This window comes from Aegilops tauschii, chromosome 3, assembly GCF_002575655.3.
Source record: "Aegilops tauschii subsp. strangulata cultivar AL8/78 chromosome 3, Aet v6.0, whole genome shotgun sequence".
NCBI lineage: Eukaryota > Viridiplantae > Streptophyta > Magnoliopsida > Poales > Poaceae > Aegilops > Aegilops tauschii.
The window spans coordinates 550,679,214-550,702,243 of record NC_053037.3 but is presented as its reverse complement, the minus strand read 5'-3'; the positions used below and the strand labels follow the sequence as shown (position 1 = coordinate 550,702,243).

The following is a 23,030-nucleotide window of genomic DNA, read 5'->3' as shown; positions in this document are numbered from 1 at the left end:
GCAGAAGAGAAGAAGTAAAGCATGCATGATCATACGGCATAGCAAGTTCTACCTAGCACTACCATGGTGTTATCCTACCACCACATCCAAAAGAGGGTGTCGTCCTACCACCGCAAGTTCACCATCATCGTGACGGGTTAGTATATACCACCTCACTAAAATATGCAGACCATCAAATAGTTTTCCAGCCCTAGCTACACAAAATGTACGTCGTCATCGTCGTCGTCGTCGCCACCGCCATCGCCGTCGGGGATCATGCATGCTCACACGCAGCACTACTCTAGTAGTAGTGCTTACCCAGCCAGCTCCTAAGCCACAGCACCCTGTGAGCGTCTGCCATGGCAACGAACCCAACACCCTGGGCCTTGTTGTCAAGCAGGTGGCTGAGAGCTGCCATGAGAGCCTCGTCGCTGAAGCCACCCTTGGTCATGACAGCGCCATACAGGTCAGGGTGGACGTCGAGGGGCTTGCACTCCTTGATGGTTGTTGCCACCTCCTTCACCGCCTCAGTCATGCTGCAAAAGACATTGATCTCCTCCTCCATCAGGCCTCCTCTCTTCCTCTTCCTATCATGGACGGGGTCAAAGGGCTTGTCGAAGGGCTTCTCGAAGGGCTTGTCAGGGCCATCAACGACCTCGACGTTCGGGGTCCCAGGGAATTCTGGCATGGGAGAACCAAGAGGCTCCTCCGAGCCCATGGCATGCTTCCCAGTTGCCTGCTGCATCTGGCTATAGTTCTGTATGGGTGTGTTAAGGAACTCAACGTCACTTGGGTGGTCCTAAGAATGAAACATAAGTGTTGTTAGTTGCAATTAGGAGTAGGCAATGGTGGACAGTATGAAAAGGAAGAGGGCTTTGAGATAACCACGACATGGCCGGCATAGTGCTCTGCCTCGAGAACTATGGAGCAAGTGTTCTCATCCCATGAGGCGCCGCTAAGGTCTCTCACCTTGGACACTTGGATCCATCGACCTCTCCACTTCCTCAAGTGGTTGTACACCTTGGTGGCGGACACCTCCTGCCCACAGAACTCGAACACCTGCTTCGCAATGGTGTTCAAGTGCACCTCCTTGAAGCCCTTGTGAGTCCTAACTCCACTAGAGATGAGCTCACACATTTTGTTCGGCACGAACGTGGACATGAACGACTGCCACTTCATGTTGTTCGACCTACCATCCTTCTTTGCCTTTGTTGTTGCTACCTTGAGTGCAGTGACAGCAGCAGCAGCGGTAGCATCAGAAGTTTGCTCAACGAGGCCATGGCTGCAGCTCGAGGACGAGGGGGAACAGTCGTAGAAGATCACCACCGGCCGGTGAAGGACCGCCGACGCCGCGGACCGCCGGCCGATGAAGATGCGCCGCTTACCTGCTCGTCGGTGCCGATGCGCGTCGGCGGGAAAGCTCGAAAGGGGGGAGAATGGTGGCGGGAGTTGCGGCGGTGAGGGAGGGGGCTAAATAGGGCGGACTCGGCGGGAGGTGAGCCGAAATCCTCCCGCCGATTTTTCGGCGACGCGAGCGAGCTCGCGCCATCTCCCTGGTCGCATGAGGAGAGAAGTGCGTCGCCCTCCCCTGCGTCGCTCAAGCCAGGCTCGCGAGCTACTGCCGATTCGGGCGTTTCCCTTGGGCCTGGCCTAGAGGTGCTTTAAGGTTCATGCCATGCGGGCCGCACAGTAAACGTAGACAACCAAACGGGCCTCTTTCATCCCGCGCGGGACAGGCTGGGCCATATGCAGGCAAACAAACACGCCCTGAACGTTTCCAGCAAGCCAGGCCCAGAGGTGATTTAAGTTCCGTGCTATGTAGGCCCAACAGTATATGCAGCCAACCAAACATCCAATTTCCTTCTTGCGCGGGCTTGGTTGGGCCTCGTACAAGTAACCAAACACGCCCTAGGTGATCTGGTTGTAGATGCTCTAAACATCCCTTATCATCAATCAGTGAAAGTTGCCTGTTCCTTCTCAATCTTCACATCTCATGATTTGATAGACACTGGGTGGTCAATAGCAGGAGCACAGATTTTAAGTGGCAGTGTGATGGAGCTGTTAAGATGCGGCGTACAAGCAAATTTCTCCTGCTGCTTCTATCAGCACGGCAAAGCAAATTCGCCTGCTTTCATGCGTCACCATCACAGCTGCACCCACCAACGGTGCCGCCGCGCCGGGACCGTTTCGGATCGCATCTCCAACCTTTTTCATTGAGGTAACCTTTTTTTACTACTTGACTGCGCCGGGACCCAGTAGTAGTAGCAGAAACAAAAGGAAAGCCAGTGAGGCCGAGGACCACGCGATGCACAGCAGCCCTTGCCCTCCAGGGTATCCTTATCCTCGCAAAATTTAACTAGTTTCGGCTAAGTGCCCATGGCCCGCGCAGATATGTCGGCAGACCGAGCAGGCAGATATTTCGATCGAGCTGGAGCGCTCCGCGTGCACACATTCCAACCTGGCTCGCCCGTTCTTTTACAGCGTGGAGCCCGAGTGGATAAGGATGGGAGGAAGCGGTCGTGCAGCCCGTCCCTGTTCGTTTGAAATTGAAAGGGCCAGGTTCATCCCCCGCATTCCTAATCTGGAATTTACTAAGGTTGCCTGGCTCTGGATTAGTGAATTTTATAAGCAAAGCAGTGCCTCTTGGATTCTCTCTGTTGGGTACCAAACATGAGTGGAGCGGATTGAGAAATAGCAGTATCGTGCAATTTTTAATTAGGATATGTTTACATAAAGTATTGTTAGGCCAACGAAATGTAGTACATCCGTCAGTCATGTCATTGCCGAAAAATAATCAGTCGGGTCATTTTAATACGACTTGGCTGTGTGCGCGCAGCAATATGCGCGCAGCAGAAAGACCCAGGGGATACCGACGTTCTCGATTCCATACGGGGGACAGGCAGCTGCTTGGGAGCCCAAGATAAGGGGCCACGAGAGAGCCCCGTCTGAGGTGTACAGCAATCCGTCAATCACATGGACCCCACGTCACCCCGCGACCCGTCCCTCTCACGCCTCCTCGTCTCCCCCACGGTGGCCCGAGCCGGAGTTCCCCTCTCTGCCTCGCCCCGCGCCCGCCACACTCCCCAACCCCTACCAACCAGGAAGCGAGAAAAGAGAGAGGCGAGCGGCGGCCGGAGCAGCAGCGGGAGGAGGAGGCTAGCTTTCCCGGCGGGCAATGGCGCGGCGCGGGCGTGTGGAGCTGCGGCGGATCGAGGACCGGACGAGCCGCCAGGTGCGCTTCTCCAAGCGCCGCTCGGGGCTCTTCAAGAAGGCCTTCGAGCTCTCGCTCCTCTGCGACGCCGAGGTCGCGCTGCTCGTCTTCTCCCCCGCCGGAAAGCTCTACGAGTACTCCTCCTCCAGGTGCACGCTCGCCGCCGGCCGCTCGCCGCCACGCACTTTTTTTTTACCTACTCCAGTAACTTACTCCTCTGCAAGCTAGTAATCTGAATTCGCCTGATAGAATCCGCGGCGTGCGCTCGGTCGATTTTCTACGATTTCGCCTTAGCTTTCGTAACGGTAAAAGGCGGCTGCTCTGCGGGACGCACGCCATATGCTCGAGACAATCTCCGGCAGGCTTGCTTTCCACCTTGCACGAACCTGCTTAGCATCTTGGTTTTTTAAATCTGTGCACCACCTTGCATGAGCATGAGCAGGGGCATGTGTTCTGCTTTTGAGATGGCGTTTTGCTTCGTTCGAGGGAGAAGCGTGGTCTTGTACTGCGCCGGGGAAGCTTCTCTAATGGCGTGGACCGTGCGCTCGTATTCTTCCGCCTAGGACACCGAGCTTGTTGCCTTCTGCTGGCTCCTGCATGGTCAACCAACGCCTGCTGCCCGCATGGTGATTACGATTTTTGTTTGTGCGTCCTCTTTGACCGGTGACGAATTTCCCGTCGCCAGATGCCGACAGTGGAAGCACCTGAAGTTAACGTCAGGCCTATACTGTTGAGTTTAACACATGAAATTCGTTATACGGGAAGTATACACGCAACTTTTTACTTCTTTATTTATTTAGAAACACCGAGGATAAGTGGATAACGAGATGCATATGCACATTCGTACCCACTCTTTAAAACACTTCTTTTTCCGAAAGTTAGTCTATCCATAAACATTACCGAAAAAGGCTTTCGCCCCGCTTTTATATATAAAGCAAACCATCAAAGCCACAAGATCCAACAAATGTTCACACCGCACACGCACACAAAGATTGCAGACAAACAGAGTGCCAAAAGGATTCCGCTGAGGGCATAACTCAAGAAGCTCTTAATTAAAAAACAAAAAGAAAGGCGGCAGCACACAAGCCACAAAGATCAATGATGATGATGTTGATGTCGTCTCGATCCTGAGGGCGGCTAAGCGACCGCCAGAGCTGCAAATAGCCACACATTCCGAAAACCGCATTGATAGCACGTCGAATAGGAACACGTTGGATCACAAGTTTATTACGGACGGTCCAAAGCATCCAGGCGAGAACCCCGATTCCTAGCCACCTAATGTGGCGGACACGCTGCGGTGAGGTTTGGATTTCCTCAAAAAAGTCGGGGAAATTGTTGTGGCACCAACGTCCACCAACCACTTCGCAGAAGCAACTCCAAAGGAATTGTGCCGACAGACATGTGAAGAAGATGTGATTCGAGTCCTCCATGCTGCACAGGGGTCAGAGCCCATCTCCAGGGCCATTCCGCTTGAGCACCTCCACGCCAGAGGGCGCTCGGCCCCGGATCCATTGCCAGAGGAAAATCCGGATCTTCAGAGGTAGTCTAATCGCCTAGATCTGAACTAGGGGCGCAGTGGCAAGGCAACTGCAATGGCCCGATAAAGGGATTTGGTTGATAACCGGCCCGAGGGCTCCAAATGCCAGGAAATGTGATCACTCAGTTGGTCCACGTCTTGAGACTGCAACACGATGCACTCAAGGAGATCCTCCCATGCGGCAAGTTCCGAGAGCCCAAATGGCCTCCGGAACGCGAGACACCCTAAGTCAATAAGGGCCATCTCGATGGAGATCCTAGGTTCGACCGCGATGGCGAACAAGTCTGGGAATAGGGCGGCGAAGGGGCGATCCCCAACCCATCTGTCAAACCAGAAAAGGTAGTCTCCCCCGACCCTGCCGCGATGGAGGTCCCGATGCAGATGACCGGGAGTAACTGGATGATGGACTGCCAAAACTGCAAGCTGCCAGTCCGCTGACAAAAGGCAAGTGGTTGTCCATGGAGATATTTGTTCCGGATGATGTCAAGCCAAAGGCCGCCCTCCCCATTCGCTATCCGCCACAACCAACGAGTTAGCAAGGCAATGTTCATGCGTCTGGAGGACATGATCCCGATCCCGCCTTGGTCACGAGGCTTGCAGATGTCGGGCCAGTGAACCATATGACACTTTTTCTTATCGCCGTCGCTAGCCCAGAAGAAATGCGCTTGATACTTGGCGATCCTGTGGTGGAGGGCCTCATGGAGGCTATAGAAGCTCATGATGTACAAAAGTAAGTTGTAGAATGAAGAGTTGATGAGCATAGTCCGGGTCGCCTTGGACAGCCAACGGCCCTGCCAAGGTTCAACGCGGTGTTGGAGCTTAGTCACTGCGGGATGAAGATCCGCCAGGTAAAGCCGGGAGTCACTAATGGGTATCCCGAGGTACGACGTCAGGAAGGAGCCCAGCTGGCAATTGAGGCGTTCAGCAATGCTCTGGCGCTCGGTAGGCGAGTAACCCGACACCATGACTTCACTCTTGTCGAAGTTGACCGCGAGACCCGACATCTGCTGAAAGCATAGGAGCAAGAATTTCACATCCATCAAACATTATGACAGTACAAAGAACACAATAAGTAACAATAATTATAACTATGTCCGTAGATCACCTAGTGGCAATTACAAGCACTGGAGCGAGGCAAAGGCACCTAGTTGTAGTAGACAGTCAACAAGTCGTCCTGCTATGACTCTAGAGGACCAGCTCACCAGAACACGAACCGCCGCCTATAAACAAAAGTATAGATCGGAAGGATACAACCAGTAGACACATAAACATAGACGAGCGAAGACTGGTCCACCCGGATCCACTGAAGACAAACACCGACTGAATCCTATGAGATCCACTGGATACACACCTCCACACGCCCTCCGACGACGAGGACACACGGCCAGGACTGGGGCTAGGCAGGGAGAACATTATTCCATCTTAAGGGAGTCGCCGCCACCCCGCCTTCCTATGTAGGACATAAAGCTAAACAGACTAAAAAACACCTAAAAACGAAGTATAAAACACCTACTCCAATAGGTAAATTTGCAGGGTCACTGCTCATCTTCTTTTGTGCAGTGTAACCAAAACATAATTCTGCATAGAACAAAATTTGTGAAAGACAACTAACATAAGATAGTAATTGATTGATTAAATGCATGTACATAAAAATATCATGCCTAAGTCCAATCCATTGCAAACACAATAGCTAGGGTGTGGACATATGCGGCCACTAGCTGGCCTGATTTATTTCGTATCCACGGACGATCTTCTTATGTGGTGACATTGCCCACAAAACCTACTGCTGACTAACCGCCTGTTCATTGTATGCAGCGTAGCTAAAAATTGATCTACATATAAAAGACATGGTTAACTGATTTCAAATCGAATGCAAGCAAACTTGGTTATTAATAAGTAATCGGATGACTTAGTTAACCTTAAAATATGATGACTAGTGCAATGAAGAAGTCATTTGTACATACTCCAATCCTATTTGTTTTTGTGTGCAATGCAACTAAAATATAATACACCCTGTGATATACATAAATGTTAAGATCACAAACATGATATTTATTTGTTTGATGTATTTTGTCAAGAAGATCATACCCAACTTAGGCAGTGGTGCCATGAGGACAGACATCATTCAAATTTGTCCAAATCATGTTTGTCATTTCCCGAGTGTCCTTTCAATTACTCAAGGGAAAGCAATGCATTTTGCTAACTCTCCCGACTTCTCCAAGAAGTATGTGGTGGAGGCAAACCTAATGGACTATGTTGGTTTCTTCTATTGTTGTGATCCAACAAAATCGTTCTCACGAAACCTCAAATCCAGAGCCAGTTTTTGTATGTAATGGAACTAAAAAATGAATATCTATTTTAAGAGAATGCATGTCATTTAGTTTTCAGCTAGACTAGTAATTAATTTAGCGTCAGACAACATAATAAACCTTAAATTTCTACATCAAAGACATAACTGCATTGGCTAGCATGTTAAAGAATTTAAGTTATTCTTCAACGCATAGGTATGCCTGAAGGTTATAACTTTCATCATCGGTCTACGGGCTAGTGCAACACCATAATTTAACTCTAATCCTAAAAAAACGTCTATAAGCACCAACTAACAATACAAAAAAAATCTATAAGCATACATCAACTATCCCTACAAAAATTCATTGTCGCGAAGGCCGTAACACTTGCGAGTTACGCTGCCGTACTGGATCTGCCACCGTTGCGGATGAGCAGATTTGATGCCCCCCTACCATGCGGATGGGTCGTTCTGTCACCGTGCTACCATGAATCGGTGGAGGAATTGGTTATTGGCGATCACCAGCGAAGAAGCGCAAAAAATGTGGCATGCTTAGCAAGGTGAATGTTGCGACGATGGTGCTAGAGGTTGGCCCTGGATCGTGCAAGGGAAGGAAACTAGATGAAAAATGACTAACGTGGTGCATGAGAACCCATTCACAAGGCGAAGGGAAAGATTGTGCCCTGAGGTACTCACAAACCGCATACACTCTCTAGAGGGAAACCACCTGCGCTGGTGTGAAATTAAAGGATATTTATAGTGCCGATCGCCTCCAATCTTTCATGCAAGCGGTTTCAAAATTCTAACCGCCTCCTGCTCTCCCTATAACAAGAATAACCACCTTCCATGGGGGTATGATAGGTTGCTTCGATCTCTTGGGCCACAAGTGCTTTCAGGGGCCACTACTAATGGTCGTTGAAAGGATCGATGCGGTCGACTTGAAGGGTGGGTCGTGAATAGGAGACAACAAATTTTAAGCTTAATTACCAATTTTACATAATTGTGGTTGAAGTAGGATCTCTAGATATGCAACTAGATGAACACAACCTACATGTCAAGCAAGCTGAAAGCAAAGTAAGCTAGCCAATAAACTAATTAGCAAGCCCACAAGCAAACAAAGCAAAGGAAAGTGCGTGAAAGATTAACCAGAAGTGAGTCGGGAATGTAGATTTTATCTCGCAGTTCACACTTCCTTGGGTAAGTGCTAATCTCTGTTGGAGCGGTGCCAGAATGAAGGCTCCAGAACACCACCGGGTGGCTCGCCATATTCCCTCGAGCACCCCCAACCGATAAGCCTTGAATCACTTAGGGTGGGTCTTAAAGGCGACCATCACTTATTTACATACGTCTCCGGAGCACAACACACGTAAGGAAAATTCCATATGAACCGCTACCACCTAGGCACCGAAGCTCCAAGAGTAACAAGTGTTGGTGAACTAGTTGGGGAAACACAAATCGGTTTGGTGAAAGTGCAGATCGAGTGAACTTCTTCCAATCCCCAAGTAATCGAGTGTTTGGGTGGAGGGAATGGACGATATCAAGCTTTTAGGGTTTGGGGAATGTTGCAGCAACTTGAACAATGGTTAGGTTGAGAGGTGGAAGAAGGGGGATTTTATACTTGTCGCCCCCCTAAGGTCAAAAGAGCCATTGCCCCGCTGGGGGCTCCGGGTACTCGAGGTTAAGGCCCGGGCACCTGGACGACTCAGAGGTGAAACACCTGGAGAAGATCGGGCACCCGGAGTATGCAAAGAGGTTGCCCTCCCTCCGGGCACCCGGGTCAACCACAGTCACGTGCTTTCTTCTCGGGTTTCCCTAATTTCGCCGAAGGCTAGTGGGGAAGGTAATGTATATGATGATATGGATTTCCCCAACACTCTCAACATCACAACCCCTCTTAATATTGTGGCTTTCCTATGACTAATAAACCGGAAAACTTCAGAGCCTTTGTGAGCCATCGCCTTTTTCTCACTGATGTTCGTAGACAATCACCAACAGTCCAGTATCTTGAGATAATCTTGACAAACGACATTAGATCCCACTAATCTTATTGCCATCAACACCAAAACAGTAATTGAGAGACAATGCACCTTCATCAATTTTTTTACTAGTGATGAGACAGAAAAAAAATCAAACGTTTGGTTGCAAAAGCCAATTAGAGAAAGACACTCCTTAGCACGTTCTGTCACCTACTTCAGGGAAAATGCCAAAATTTTCACTCCATCTCTTTCGCGACTCACCTCCGTGAAACAACAATTCCCCTTCCCACTCCATTTTCTCCCTACATGCTAGGAATAGTGGGGTTCCTCCCTTACCCACCAACTGCCATGAACAATCCTTCCCGCCATCGACCGTCGGAGTTTGACATCAACTACCATGGCCACCCGTCGGAGTTTGCCGTCGGCCATCGTAGCCACCTGGCGAAGTTCGCTCGAGCTTTTTCGGAGTTCATCGGAGCCACAACCAATCACCGAACCCTATTTGGAGTTTGTTGTTCGTTGTTCACCATTTTTTCTTTATCTTCTTTAATTCAATATAGAGAAAAACATGAGATATGGAGGAGATTATAGGGGAGATGGTTGGAGTGCACAACAAACGGGTCGCCGAAGTAAGGAGTCCCCCCCCTAAAAGGGGTGTAGAGGACATATTTAGGAGAGGCGGGTGCCATGCTCTTAGAGCTCATTTTGTATGGTGCTAAATGTGTTTGTTTTGAAAAGTAGCTATAAAAACACAAAGTTTGCAGGCAAACATTACATTAGGTAAGAATTGTTTAGCCAGTGAGGTTTATCAATGTAGAGTGAGTCACAAGCCTACAAAAATAGTAGCCATCCATCAGGCATTCGTTAAAATGTAATTTTTTGATACAAAATCTTTGTATTGAATATATAAAGAAAATAACAAGAGTATGTAAAATTTCTTGTTTATTTCGCTTCTTGTTTGGTTGATACACTATGGTAAACTAATTCCATAACATGTTTTGAAAAGGTTGCATAAAAACTACGAGCCAAACAATAAAATAAGCCAAAACTACTTATGCAATTAGGATTAACATGACCCAATCTCATGCCAAATACAATGTCATATGAGAATATCTTGTGATACCACATTCTTTTGTGACACTACACCTAAGTCACCATTGTGCTGCCATGCGGCGGTAACACATAAGATGTATCACCATATATTCACTAAGTCACACAATCTCGAAATAGTATCCATCTAGTTGTAATACCTAATATGATTAACTCAGATCAGAAGTTGTTTAAGAAATGGAGACTCTTCAACAATAAGTTTATTAAATTATATATACTATTTTATGTTTAGTTCCAATTACTAAATTGTCACTAGCTGGACTTATTTTGAAATTTACTACGAGCAAGTAGGTGCGGAAGTAAGGAAAAGTTGGTTAGTCAAATATATTAATAGAAAAACTCGTTAGCCAAATGAGGTTATCATAATCCACAACATTGCCAATTTTCCGAGAGGTCCTTCATGTACCTATACACATACATACACATATATCGAACTTCAGTATAGAGTACTCATCATGTTACTTTTGTATAGCTTTGTTCTTAACTTCATAACTTTGGTTAACTTATTAAAAATTGCAAGAATTGTCAGATATCTTTAGTGACCAACTTAATATGCAATGAGCCCAATAGAGTAAGGTTTAAATTGTGAAATATCCATTTGCAAACACACAAAAGTACTCCTGATCAAATACATTGGACAATAATGTAAAATATTTGCAAGTAGCAAGAGAAACTTTTAGTCAACATAAGTGTCAGTAAACACAATGAGCTTAATCTGATATATAGTCGCCATCTAGCAAGTTTTACCATGATTGATAAACGCCCCCCGACCCCATTTTTTGATATAGACGTCTAGACAGTCTACATGGATCATAATCCGAATTAGACTCCAACCCCGAAGTGTTGGAAATAAATCACTCATCTTTTCTCTCCGTCTCTCTCTCTCTCACACACACACACACACACACACAACATTACAATTCCACAAGCTATTTGGTGACTTGTTGCCTCACATAGCTAAAGTCTTTTTTTCATTTTGGTGTTGCGATAACTGCAACCGATTGGGTGTTCCCCTTATTTATAGCTGTAAGGAACCAGTACAGAACCACCTTCACATTAGCATCGCATCATCGATCTGTCCGGAGATGATTGTCAAAGCCAACCGCCCCTTGTCCTCATCAACCTCGTTGCACATGAGCTCTTGCTTCAACAATGCCCCATGCATCGCTGTTCTCATGTGGTACTTTATCCTCATTGCATCAAAGCGAGAATCGCCTTCCCCCGCATCAAAGCATGCCACAGGAGCCAGCGTCGGACCCTTGGTTGGGTCCATTCACCGCAAGGGAGGCAAAGCTGTCACGGGCCCGCGAGAAGCGAGGGCAATGGGAAAAGAGGAAGGGGGAAGATTGTGCCCTTCCCCCATGACGACCCACCTTTTATAGGCGAACGAGAACCCAATCGCTGGCCTCGAAGCAATGATCCGCCTTTTATATGAGAACAAAAACCCAACCGTCGCCCGAAGCAATGCTACAAGACAAGACTCGATACGACTCCTCATAAAGGCGACATGAAATCAACTAGTTATGGGTGCACCTATCAGGCGATTCGCTTACCCCAAGTGCAACGAATCGCCACCCTGCCCACAAGATCGACATTGAACTAAAGGATCTTGACGACATAGGATCCCCGACACACCCAAGGGAGGCCCCTCTCGCCTTATGAAGACCAACACAAGCTAGCCCCTCAGGCCAACATGGTTGCGCCTCGACAGCGAGGTCCCTAGCCGATACTCATCGGGTGCACACCCGAAACAACCATTCGAGGCGGTGGAGGTTGAAGGTTAAGTTCCCGCGACCCTCCCTCACAAATTCCCACAACCACATTGATGCCTTGATATAGGATGAGCCTATTTGGCAGCGCATAACATGTTTGTGGGAAGACGCCTCCATGTTACGCTCCGAAGGAACGTGGGATACTACTAACAAATAGGCCAAGATCCCATACCACCATGGATGAATTCACTAAGGAGGCCCCCGAAAGAAAAATCCCCAAATTTGGTTCCCATACCCAAAGGCCTTATAACCTCAAGACAGAAAGGACGGGCTGACCTCGGATTCCCGAGAGGAGCTCCTTCCTAGAGGATAGGTAAGGTGGGAAAAAGGATAAGGGGATACCCTGGACAAGAGGCGGGTGGGGGGAGATCCTATAAAGAAAATTCGAAGACAAGGACATTCCTCCCTTGCTACCTCCATGACCGCCCCGACTTTCCCAAGGAGACTCGGGAGGCGCCTAAGGAAATTCTAACAAGTCCCGAGTAAACTACACAGGAGGAGATCACCTAACACTCGGGGGCTACTGACGAGGTCACAACGCAAGGATGACAGGGCTCAGCCCTTGATGCCATGGATGACCTTTTTCGGGATGGTGGTCCTCTCCTCCTAGATACAGAGGACTCCCGCATCACCCTGCCCCGAAAGGAGCCAAGACGATGCTACCTGAGTAGTCGACCCTGGGCCCATCCTAGGGACCATAATGCAACGCTAGTCCCACCAGTTTATAAGGCGGAGCTAGGGACCTGTGAAGGGGATGAGCCTTCTTCTATAAGAAGCACTCTAGTAATCATGAGAGAGATAACTTATTGGAATAGAGAAAAATAACAAAGGCAAGAGTAGGGTATTATTACCTCCCTCAAGGAGGGCCCGAACCTGTGTAAATTGTCTCTAACGTCCCATCTACCATTCCAACCTCCCCTTCACGTGCTCATCCGAACAATCTAGCCGTCTCCTTGACGTCGTTGTCGGAACGAAACTCCGATAGACTTTAACCCTGCTCCCGAGATGGCTGTGAAACTGCTCGTTGAGGGGCTTAACACCTTGGATCTAGGAAAAGCATTAACCTTGAATCTCCTACTGAATTTTTCTATTGCTCGGATGGCCCTTTCTCCCGATGGTTTTCGTGGCAAAGAAGGCCAAAGCCAGGAAGAAGGGGAAGAGCGGCTAAAAGAAGCAGCCATGACCGTTCGCATCAGAAGGGTCAGTGACCTTGGAGACCGTGTCATCGATCCATAAGGAGCACTCTAATAAGCCAAAGAATGTCGTTAGGTCGCAGAGGCCAAGTAGACCGAGATCTTTTTTGGGCTAGATAAGGTGTCGGATCGTCAAGTTTCCCATCAGCTGATAGGGAACAAAGAAGCAGGGACCTTCATCCATTCATGAAAAGCTAAGAAGTGGGAGGGTGCGTCCCCCTTGCCCCCCTCTTGAATACAATCGGCCAAGAACCCCTATTGTAGCTCTCCAACTCACACCATGGGGCTAGGCCGACTCTGACAAGTGGTACGTCGTGCATTAAACTCACAAGCATAATCTCAAAAAATTTGCACCTACATTGAGGTAGTTCGAACAGAGTGAAGCGTTACAAAAAGAGTCCAAGAGTTGGCGATAGCTAAGGTGGATACATAATTAGGAAACAACACCAACCCTTTTTTGAACTACATTCTGGTCCATATATTATTCAGGAGGCTCGGCTTCCTACGTGTCTAGAAAGCAATACAAGGTTGTCGAAAGGCGATTGTTGGCCATTATTGACTTCCCAATTGCAGCTACCAAATGATCGGACACCGCCATCATCTTTGATCAAGAGAACAACCCCGAAAACTCAATTCAGTCCAGGTGTTTCCCTTTAGTCTCACCCAAGTGATAGCTAATTAAATCCTCGCCCATGTGCTCATTGACGGAAGGATTTCACCTGGCGTCACTTTCAGTTGCACACTGGACGGCCAATAAATGCCAAGGTTGTCAATCAAGCTGGGTAGCCAGTTCTTCCAATGATTCTTGTAATGAAGTATGTGGATCTTCTGCCGAACATATCAGACATGTTACCTTGTCCATTTCTTTCACCATTGTGCGCAATTTGCTCACTGAGAAGGTGCTCTTCGATGGTCATGGACTTCAAGACAACATTCAACCACATACTTGGACGATTGACACTCAAATTCATGGTCATGCCCAACTATGCATACTCTTGCATCAAGATCCCTATGCTGAATGGGGTCACCATTGTCTGGGGATGCATGAAGGCCATCATCAGTTGCGATAAGAAGAGCCTTGACATGGCGACCAATGATCTTGATAGACTCAAAGATTGAGTTGTGTGACTCAAGGTTGACTAAGGTGGACCTCAGGGAATCAAACCTGGCCCTGAGTCAACTATGTTGAAAAAGAAGATTTGAAGGCCTTGGGACAGAGTTAATAAAATCGAGCACACCCTTAGCACAACTAAGGCATAGCTTTCTGTCACCAGGGCACCGCCTTCATACACACTTCTGGCAAGGTCAGGACCCAAGCCTATTTTTCTGTCGAACTCTAGTGCACATTCCATTGTGTTGAGTAACTGTGAAGCTTGGTTGAACAATGGCTGCTAAACAATACCAATACTTTAATTTTTTTGGTCCCGTCAGCAAAAATGCAGTTAAGGAGTTGGACTTGATTGTCGAACGTTTTTCCAAATTCTAAAATATGCTAGTGGAGTTGGGAGTTGATAAATGAGCAGTGGAGTTGAGAATTCAGAGGAGCAGAGGGTTGCCTAATAGGTTCTTAATTGGGAGGGCATCAGTTTTACTTAATATTATGCGAGGGGCCATTCTACTTCTACCATATAACATGCACATGAGTAAAGTAACATGAATAAATCCACCTGACATTCTTGGGGTGATCTCCATCACCATGGTTCCACTTCTTCGTGATGATCTCCATCTGTATGGTCCATGTACAATGTGCCTCCAAGTACTAATACAAGTTGTTACCCCTAATAGTTAGTAATAAATTACATAGCAAAATGGATTCATCACAAGTTGACACACAGGTCGTTAACACAATTAATGATAGCTCATTGGCTTTAGCCTGGGTGACGTACTCATGACTCGCATGTCATGAAAAATACACACATGCATCACATACATAATGGGCCATACCATACACATCAATCCTGCAAAAACAAATTATGCATAGCATCACATTATATCGTATTATGTGAATCCACAACTCTTTAGGGCGTCCTACGATATAAAAGGAGCTTTCAAAAGTGGTTTAGAGGGGCATCGACCCTTGCTAGAGTCGAACGACTAGCGTCCTCCCTCATGGCACCCCGACGACCGACATTGGTTGACAAGGATTGACGGAGCAGAGCACCTTGTGGGTTTGACAACGGTCAAAACCACAATGAAGAATGCATATCCAATCTATGCCTTGACCATGTTATTCTTCACATGGTAAATCATATTTGTCGGTTTCATCATATATCGATATTGTTCTAATTCGACCAATCAATTGATATTTGCATGCAGCGAGCTATGGCGTTTAAACCCAACTAAGACTCTTTGGAGCTCTTGTAGAACTCGATCTCATGATCACGATAAATCTTTGTTTCGATTCAACGAACCGTTTTGATCTTCACCCGTGGCAGATAATTTTACGCTTCATAGTCTAGCTCGATAGTGAATCCAACTTGTAGGGGTATGTGGTGTTACGTGTGGTGTTGGTGTTACGACGTTAACATCACAATCATGGAAACGAAACCAGTAATCCATCAATGAACACCATGTATAATTGATCACATTAACCAATGCAAAAGGTTATATACATACCACTATATGTATGTAACTTGAATGTAAAACTTAAGAAAATTGGCTATGAGACCACCATAAGAAAACGGGTTCGGCTATACTAGTGTAGACCAAACATCCTACCGCGCAAACCAGGAACATGGTGTAGTTATAGATCATGAATTTATCACTAGACACGCTTACCCATATCCGAAGTAGAGTCGATGTAGTGAAGTCATATTACTGTCTTCCTCTCACAGTTCCCTTCTATTGTTCGTCCAAGCGTTAGAGCTGCAACGCCTCCAAGGTATCCACACGTCCAGGGAAGAACGCCACTCGCCCATATTGCTAGATCTGAACGGGCAACTTTGGGCATTGGACAAGTGACAGCTTGGTTTAAAGAATTCAGAACTGGCTAACCCTAAAAGGCACACAACTTCTCCTTATATGGGCTTCTATGTTAGAGGCCCATAAGGACTCAGTACCTGACCTAATTTGGATCATAATCCGAGTTAGGATCTACCCTTAAGTGATCAACCCTATAAGTTCATGCATGCTTGGACATGACATGAGTATTACTCGACCGCAAGTTGGCAGTTGCCCCTATCAGGATGTGCCAACTCCCAAACATGCACGTAAAGATCATATCAGATGAACCTTGGCAACGTTAAATACTTGCCACTCTCTCTGCTTCACAGTATTGGCCAAGCTCGGGATCGACCGCTCTTTCTTGACCACATGACTCAAAATCCATTACTAGGTTAACTTTTTTAAACGTAAATAGCACGACCATGCATTTTGATCCAATGACCCGAGGGGCCTAGATCTCTCTCTCTCTCTCTCTCTCATTACAGAGAGTGGAGAATCTCATCTTCCATGACCATGCCTCAGAACATGCTATATGCCAAACAAGAAAAGTAATCTCTATAACTAAGCAATAATGGATTAGTGTTTCGTAAACCCTAAGTAAGTCACTACACATCTGAAGTACATGAGACAATCTTAGATCTAAGGACATAGTTTACTCATTGTAAAAGACAACTGGAAAGCACTCATGCTTCTCTCTTGTTTGGTCTTTCCCACCCAAGTTCCTTAACATGCATGTGTTGTATATTATTGGTTCAACATCTCTACATCCACGACATGCGAAACATGGTCATCAACCAATACATGTGCTAGTGTAAGTTTAATATGTTTCCTCACATGATCTCTGAATAGGGACTAATTTAGAATAATCATTTAAGAATATAGTTTCACAAGCAAGTCACATACTTGCCAATCAATACAAATGATAGTATTCCAGGATTATTTAATAAATCATGGATATAGAAATATAATCATCTCTATGGCATATTTCTAACATACAATCCACATGACCCTCAAGTTACCACAAAAGTCTGCAATTTATGTTGAGCTTTATGCACTAACCAACACAACCAAAAGTCCAAACTGATGGAAAGAGCTAGGCAATCCACATATACACTTCAACACCCCCTCTGACGTGTGGCGCTAGAAGTCAACACGTGAGTAGAATCAGAGGTGTGGCTTAAGAGGCCTAACATGGACACGGAAGGGGTAGCAACATTTTTTGGATAAATTGTGAAAGCCAGGACTTGAACTAAGACCTTAGGCTTTGATACTATGTTAAGCTTCATGCGATAGCCAACGCAACCAAACCTCTGAACTGATGAAATTCTACCAAAACTCACAAAGAAAATGTCTTGTATGTTAGGTGAATAGATACAAGTTCTAACATCAGTATCCACGAAGTCAACACCCATTGTTGTTTGATACTGTCCTTCTGTCATAACAGTCATGCGAAGTAGCATACCCTTATACATACAACATTTCCAACAAACAACATGTAGTATGAACAGGTTAACATCATTAATCAAGCACTTCATGTAATTAATTAGTGCACATGAAGCTAACCACATTTCTTCATCATATGATTCCTCAGAAGCTAACCACATTACTCTATAAAATCACAATCATAACCATTGTAGGTCATTTCAAATCCATTTGAAGAACTCACTAGTCCTCAAGAATGTTACTCATACATTAAGATTTCTATTTTTAGAACTATGCATTAAGATTTCACATGACAATATGACCACTTTTCTCGATACTTCAACCAATCGAGTTACACTAACCATCCAACAACATAGGCATATCCTCTTGACTAAATACTCACTGCGCCAATTCGATGTGCTGATAATAATAAAATACAATAGATCTATAAAACACAATTATCCCAATTACTCATGGTAATAAAATCTAGTCAATAAATTATCTAAAATGACCCTATATCCATGGAAAGACCCCATAGTGAACTTTCATGAGGAACATTTATCATTGGAAAAAGGCTTAGGCTAGGGAGAGTGTGTCAAAATAAGGCCTCTCTCGGTGCCCTACATTTGGTGCCATCTCTTAGACTTTCACATTAACTTTTTTGTCTACATAGGGATGATGATGAGGAGAGAGGATGATGTTTCACCTCTTGCACTGTTTTCTTTGCCTCCATATCAAATTTGTCTATGTAACGGGTAACTAATAAGGAGAGGATGATGTCGCATATCATCTTAGATATTGTCTAGATATCCAATGCGGATAGATCATTCTATCACCCAATTAGATTCGTGCAAGCTCAATAAAAAGTGGTGTTTACCTATAAGATGTCTACATTAAGCCTATTCTTTGTGTCTAGCAGGTGTTATAAGTTTTGTGCTTGGCAATTGAGCAAATGCATAGATGATGCTATGATACTTGATTTTGCCTAAATATGACATGTAGTTATTGTTTATACACTATAATATATATTGCAAAATGTTTTGGTGCATGTCTAATGAACACAAATATTTTCTACATGTAAATACATGTATATTTAGAAGAATTTTTTGAAAGTGAGAGTTATAGATTTAGTACATAATTTGTAGCAAGTAAACTTTACATTATGAATTGAAAATAGCCGAATGCATCGGAAATTGTTTGACCTTGTTAATACTTCAATTATGGACTGGATGTCACTTTGTAGTCGTTTCAAAATCTTTTATGGAAATTGTTTAAAAGGAATGTCATGCGCAAAGATGTATTACAATAGCATGTAATGATCTGATTGCTGGTTGGTGAGTTTTATGGTAATGTGATTTCTAAAGTTTGATGGTTCATTTGCATTTCTTGGCCTAACTTGGTTTTAAAAGGTGTCATAGGAAATTCTACGCGATAAATATTCTCTCAAGTGGAAATTGCTGCAACAACAGGATTTACAGGAACTTTGCTTCGTATTGTCTTGATGGTGCCTACAATGATATATAATTATCATGTTATACGAATATTCTTTGTTCGCGTGATTCTTTCATATATAGACACTTGATTTTGTTTGAACATTTTTCCTTTGTAAACTAACATTTCAAGTGAATATTGCAATTTTTAGTACTTCAGTGTGAACTCCTTTCATATTTGAAGTTTAATTTCGTAAGATTTTCTTTTTACTTGGTTGAAAATAACTTTAGTGATACATACAAAATTTTAATATATTCTACCTTATAAAGAGTCACCCGAGTGTATCTATGCTTTTCAATATTGGCCACAAAGTAAACTTTTAATAATATATGAAGAATTAGCTGTTTTATAAAAGAGAATATATGGTGTTGCACTAATTTTCACTCCCTTCACCAAATTTCATTTTAATATAATTAAGTGTTATTTTTTTCATGTATTTCTATGCATTCATAAAAATACGAATCTATTGATTAGGAAAGATAAAGCTTTTATTGGGTTTTGTCTCCAAGCCTGCATATTTAAAGCTAAACTTTAGTCTTTTATATGGAGAAATTTCAGTGTTAGGATATATTGTGTTGATGAAATGTTATGGTTTTCCTTAGCAATTCTAGTCTATATATTCTTATAATCTAGTGTAGACTTTGATCCAAACTTCAGTCGGTAACTTGACAAGACATTGTGATGTTTAAGGTGTACTTTTGGTCATTTAACTCATGTCTTGATTTAGGTTGTCAGTTCGACTCATATCTTGTGGCAAACTTTATTCTTACGCCAAGCCCCTCCACCAAATGATTCTATCTCATGTACCCATTCTCACATATCATATTTTGTGTTTTTACTCCTTTCATCTTGAATACTCTCATGTCTTTGACACTAGAACCTTTTTTGTTGTTCATGATTGTGGCGTCCAAAATATATATATGATGAAACTGTTAGAGTTATAATATAAGTCATGTATACCCCTTTGTATTTATCCCGTAGTATAAGGGGTTTCCTGCATATGTACCACACCTGTACATGTATATATATCGGCCTATGGCCTCATGGGAATACAAGTTGCTTATTCCTAACATGGTATTAGAGCTCTAGGGTTTCTTTTTCGCACGCCGCAACTCGTGCTAGATCCCGGCTGCCCTGTTCCGATCCGGCCGAAGCATCCTCGCCCGAAGGTCTCCTCGTCACGCGCCGTGTACCCCGCTCGATCTGCCTGTCAGCGTGCTGCGTTCACCCGTGGATCCGGCCGCTGCCCTCCTGATCTACCCGCTCTCCTCCCGCAGGAGTCTGGCTTGTCCAGCAGCCGGCGCCTGTCAGATCGATCCGCTGCTTGTACGTCCGCTCGTGGGATCCAGTCGCCGCCCGTGCAAGCTAGCTCCTGTTTGGCCGTGTATGTGCTGATGCCTTGACGTTGTGCTAGTGTGCTGCTCCCGCACTGCTTTGGCTTCACGTGGTGAATCTCCAGTGCCTGCTGCATCTCTCGCCGGCGACTCCTGCAGGCCCGTGGTCTCCCGTGGTCTTCCGCCTGCCGTCGGGTCTCTTCAAAAAAAAAATGTCTGCTGCGTCGGGCTATGTTGTTGTCCCTCGCTGTCCGGTGATCTTCGATGGTACTAACTACACCGAGTTCGCTGGCTTCATGCGCATTCACATGCGTGGCATCCGTCTCTGGGGCGTTCTTTCTGGCGAGGTCTGCTGTCCGCCCCGTCCGGTTCCTCCGGTGGCCCCTACTCCGCCGACTCCCCTGGTTCTTCCTCCGGATGCTAATCAGGCCGCCAAGGATGCGGCTAAGATTGCTTATGAGGCTGCTGATCGTGCCTATGATGAGAGGGCTTTGGCTTATGAGGAGGCTCTTCAGACGTATCATGGTGCTTTGTCTGTTTACACCCAGTGGCTTGATGATGATGCTCGTGCTGCAGCTGTTCTCACTGCTAGTGTTCTGCCTCAGTTTGCTTCTGAGTTTCTGGGTCTTCCTACTGTCTTCCAGATGTGGACCTGTCTTCGTCAGCGCTATGAGCCCTCTGGTGATGCCTTATACCTTTCTGTGGTTCGTCAGGAGCATGCTCTTCAGCAGGGTGACTCTACTGTTGATGACTTTTATGCACAGAGTTCTGCCATCTGGCGCCAGCTTGATTCTCTCCGCAGTGCTGGTTGTCGTACTTGCCCTTGCTGCCAGGCTGTCCAGGCCGATTTGGAGTTTCATCGTGTCTACGAGTTCCTGTCTCGGCTCCGTAAGGAGTTTGAGCCCCGGCGTGCTCAGTTGCTTGCTCGTGGCCGTATTTCTCTCATGGAGGCGCTTTCAGAGATTCGTGCTGAGGAGACTCGCCTACGTGGTGCTGGTTTGCTGGAGGTTCCCTCTGTGCTCGCTACTCGGGTTTCTTCCACTCCACCTGCTGCACCGCCCCATTCTCGCTCGAGTGCTCCGCCGCTCTTGCCCACTCCTTCTGGAGGCTCAGGTCGCCCCCGTTCACATTGTGACTACTGCAACAATGATGGTCATATTGAGTCCCAGTGCTACACCAAGCGGAAACACCTGCGCAAGGCGCGATCATCAGGGACTGCGTCATCTCCCTCGCCAGCTTCAGCCATTGCTTTGACTGAGCAGGATATTCTGAGACTTAAGCGTCTGCTCGCGGCTTCAGGTTCTTCCTCGACGGGTACTGCTGGTTCTGTGACTGATGCTTCCCGCACTGAGCACCCGCCCTCTACACAGTCAGGTACATTCCCATGGGTTCTGGACTCTGGAGCTTCTTTTCATATGTCTTCTCATTCTTCCGCTTTGTCCTCTCTTCGCTCGCTGGATTCTCCTGTTCATGTCTTCACTGCTGATGGTACTCCACTTTCTGTTGCTAGTAGAGGCCATCTTTCCACTCCTTATTCTGTTCCTGATGTTGCTCATGTTCCTCGCCTTACCATGAATCTGTTTTCTGCCGGTCAACTTACTGATTCTGGTTGTCGTGTCATCCTTGATGTTGACTCTTGTTCTGTCCAGGATCGTCGCACGCACACTCTGGTTGGGGCTGGCCCTCGCCGCCGTGATTCTCAGGGTCTTTGGGAGTTGGACTGGCTTCATGTTCCTTCCGCTGCCACCACCATCGCCAGTCCCTCCGCGGCTGTCGCCTCTGTTACTGGTTCCTTCAAGCAGTGGCATCATCGACTTGGTCATCTGTGTGGTTCTCGGTTATCGTCTTTAGTTCGTCGAGGTCTTCTGGGGTCTGTCTCAGGAGATGTCTCTTTAGAGTGTCAGGGTTGTCGTCTTGGCAAGCAGATTCAGTTACCATATTCCCATAGTGAGTCAGTGTCTAAGCGTCCTTTCGATTTAGTCCATTCTGATGTATGGGGTCCGGCTCCTTTCGCTTCGAAAGGTGGTCATAAATACTATATTATTTTCATCGATGATTTTTCTCGTTACACATGGCTTTATTTCATGACTTCACGTAGTGAGGTGTTATCTATTTATAAGCGTTTTGCTGCCATGGTTCATACTCAGTTCTCTTCACCCATTCGTGTTTTTCGTGCTGACTCCGCTGGTGAGTATATCTCTAAGATGTTGCGTGGTGTCCTTGCTGAGCAGGGTACTCTTGCCCAGTTCTCTTGTCCTGGTGCTCATGCTCAGAATGGCGTGTCTGAGCGCAAGCATCGTCACCTTCTTGAGACGGCTCGTGCTATGATGATCGCCGCCTCTCTTCCGCCTCATTTTTGGGCCGAGGCTATCTCCACTTCCGTCTATCTCATCAACCTTCAGCCATCTGCTGCTTTGCAGGGTGGTGTTCCTTTTGAGCGTCTGTTTGATCGCTCTCCCGATTATTCGATGCTCCGCTTGTTTGGTTGTGTTTGCTATGTTCTTCTTGCCCCTCGCGAACGCACCAAACTGACCGCTCAGTCTGTTGAGTGTCTTCTTAGGCTACAGTGATGAGCATAAGGGCTATCGTTGTTGGGATCCTGTCGGTCGTCGGATGCGTATCTCTCGAGATGTGACTTTTGATGAGTCTTGTCCTTTTTACCCACGCCCATCTTCCTCGGTCTTTTCAGTGGAGGATATCTCTTTTCTCACTTTTCCTGACTCCCCTATCACTCCCGCCGCGCCTGTGCCTATTCGTCCCACTCCCTCTGCTTCT

The 23,030-nt window shown here is 46.1% G+C and overlaps 2 protein-coding genes across 2 annotated transcripts in view; both read left to right on the top strand.

Moving 5' to 3' along the window:
* Positions 1-2,976: 2,976 nt before the first annotated feature.
* LOC109767005 (MADS-box transcription factor 51) overlaps positions 2,977-23,030 on the top strand; it is a 32,717-nt gene continuing 12,663 nt past the window's right edge. Inside the window, exon 1 of the mRNA XM_020325758.3 lies at positions 2,977-3,339. Coding sequence (XP_020181347.1) covers positions 3,155-3,339 — 185 coding nt within the window. The 5' untranslated portion in view covers positions 2,977-3,154. The remainder of the gene's footprint in view (positions 3,340-23,030) is intronic.
* LOC141042505 (uncharacterized) lies at positions 16,898-22,029 on the top strand. Its single transcript, XM_073511052.1, has 2 exons — positions 16,898-21,629; positions 21,905-22,029. Exons 1-2 carry the CDS (start codon positions 20,468-20,470, stop codon positions 21,949-21,951), a joined length of 1,209 nt encoding a protein of 402 aa, XP_073367153.1. The 5' UTR covers positions 16,898-20,467; the 3' UTR covers positions 21,952-22,029.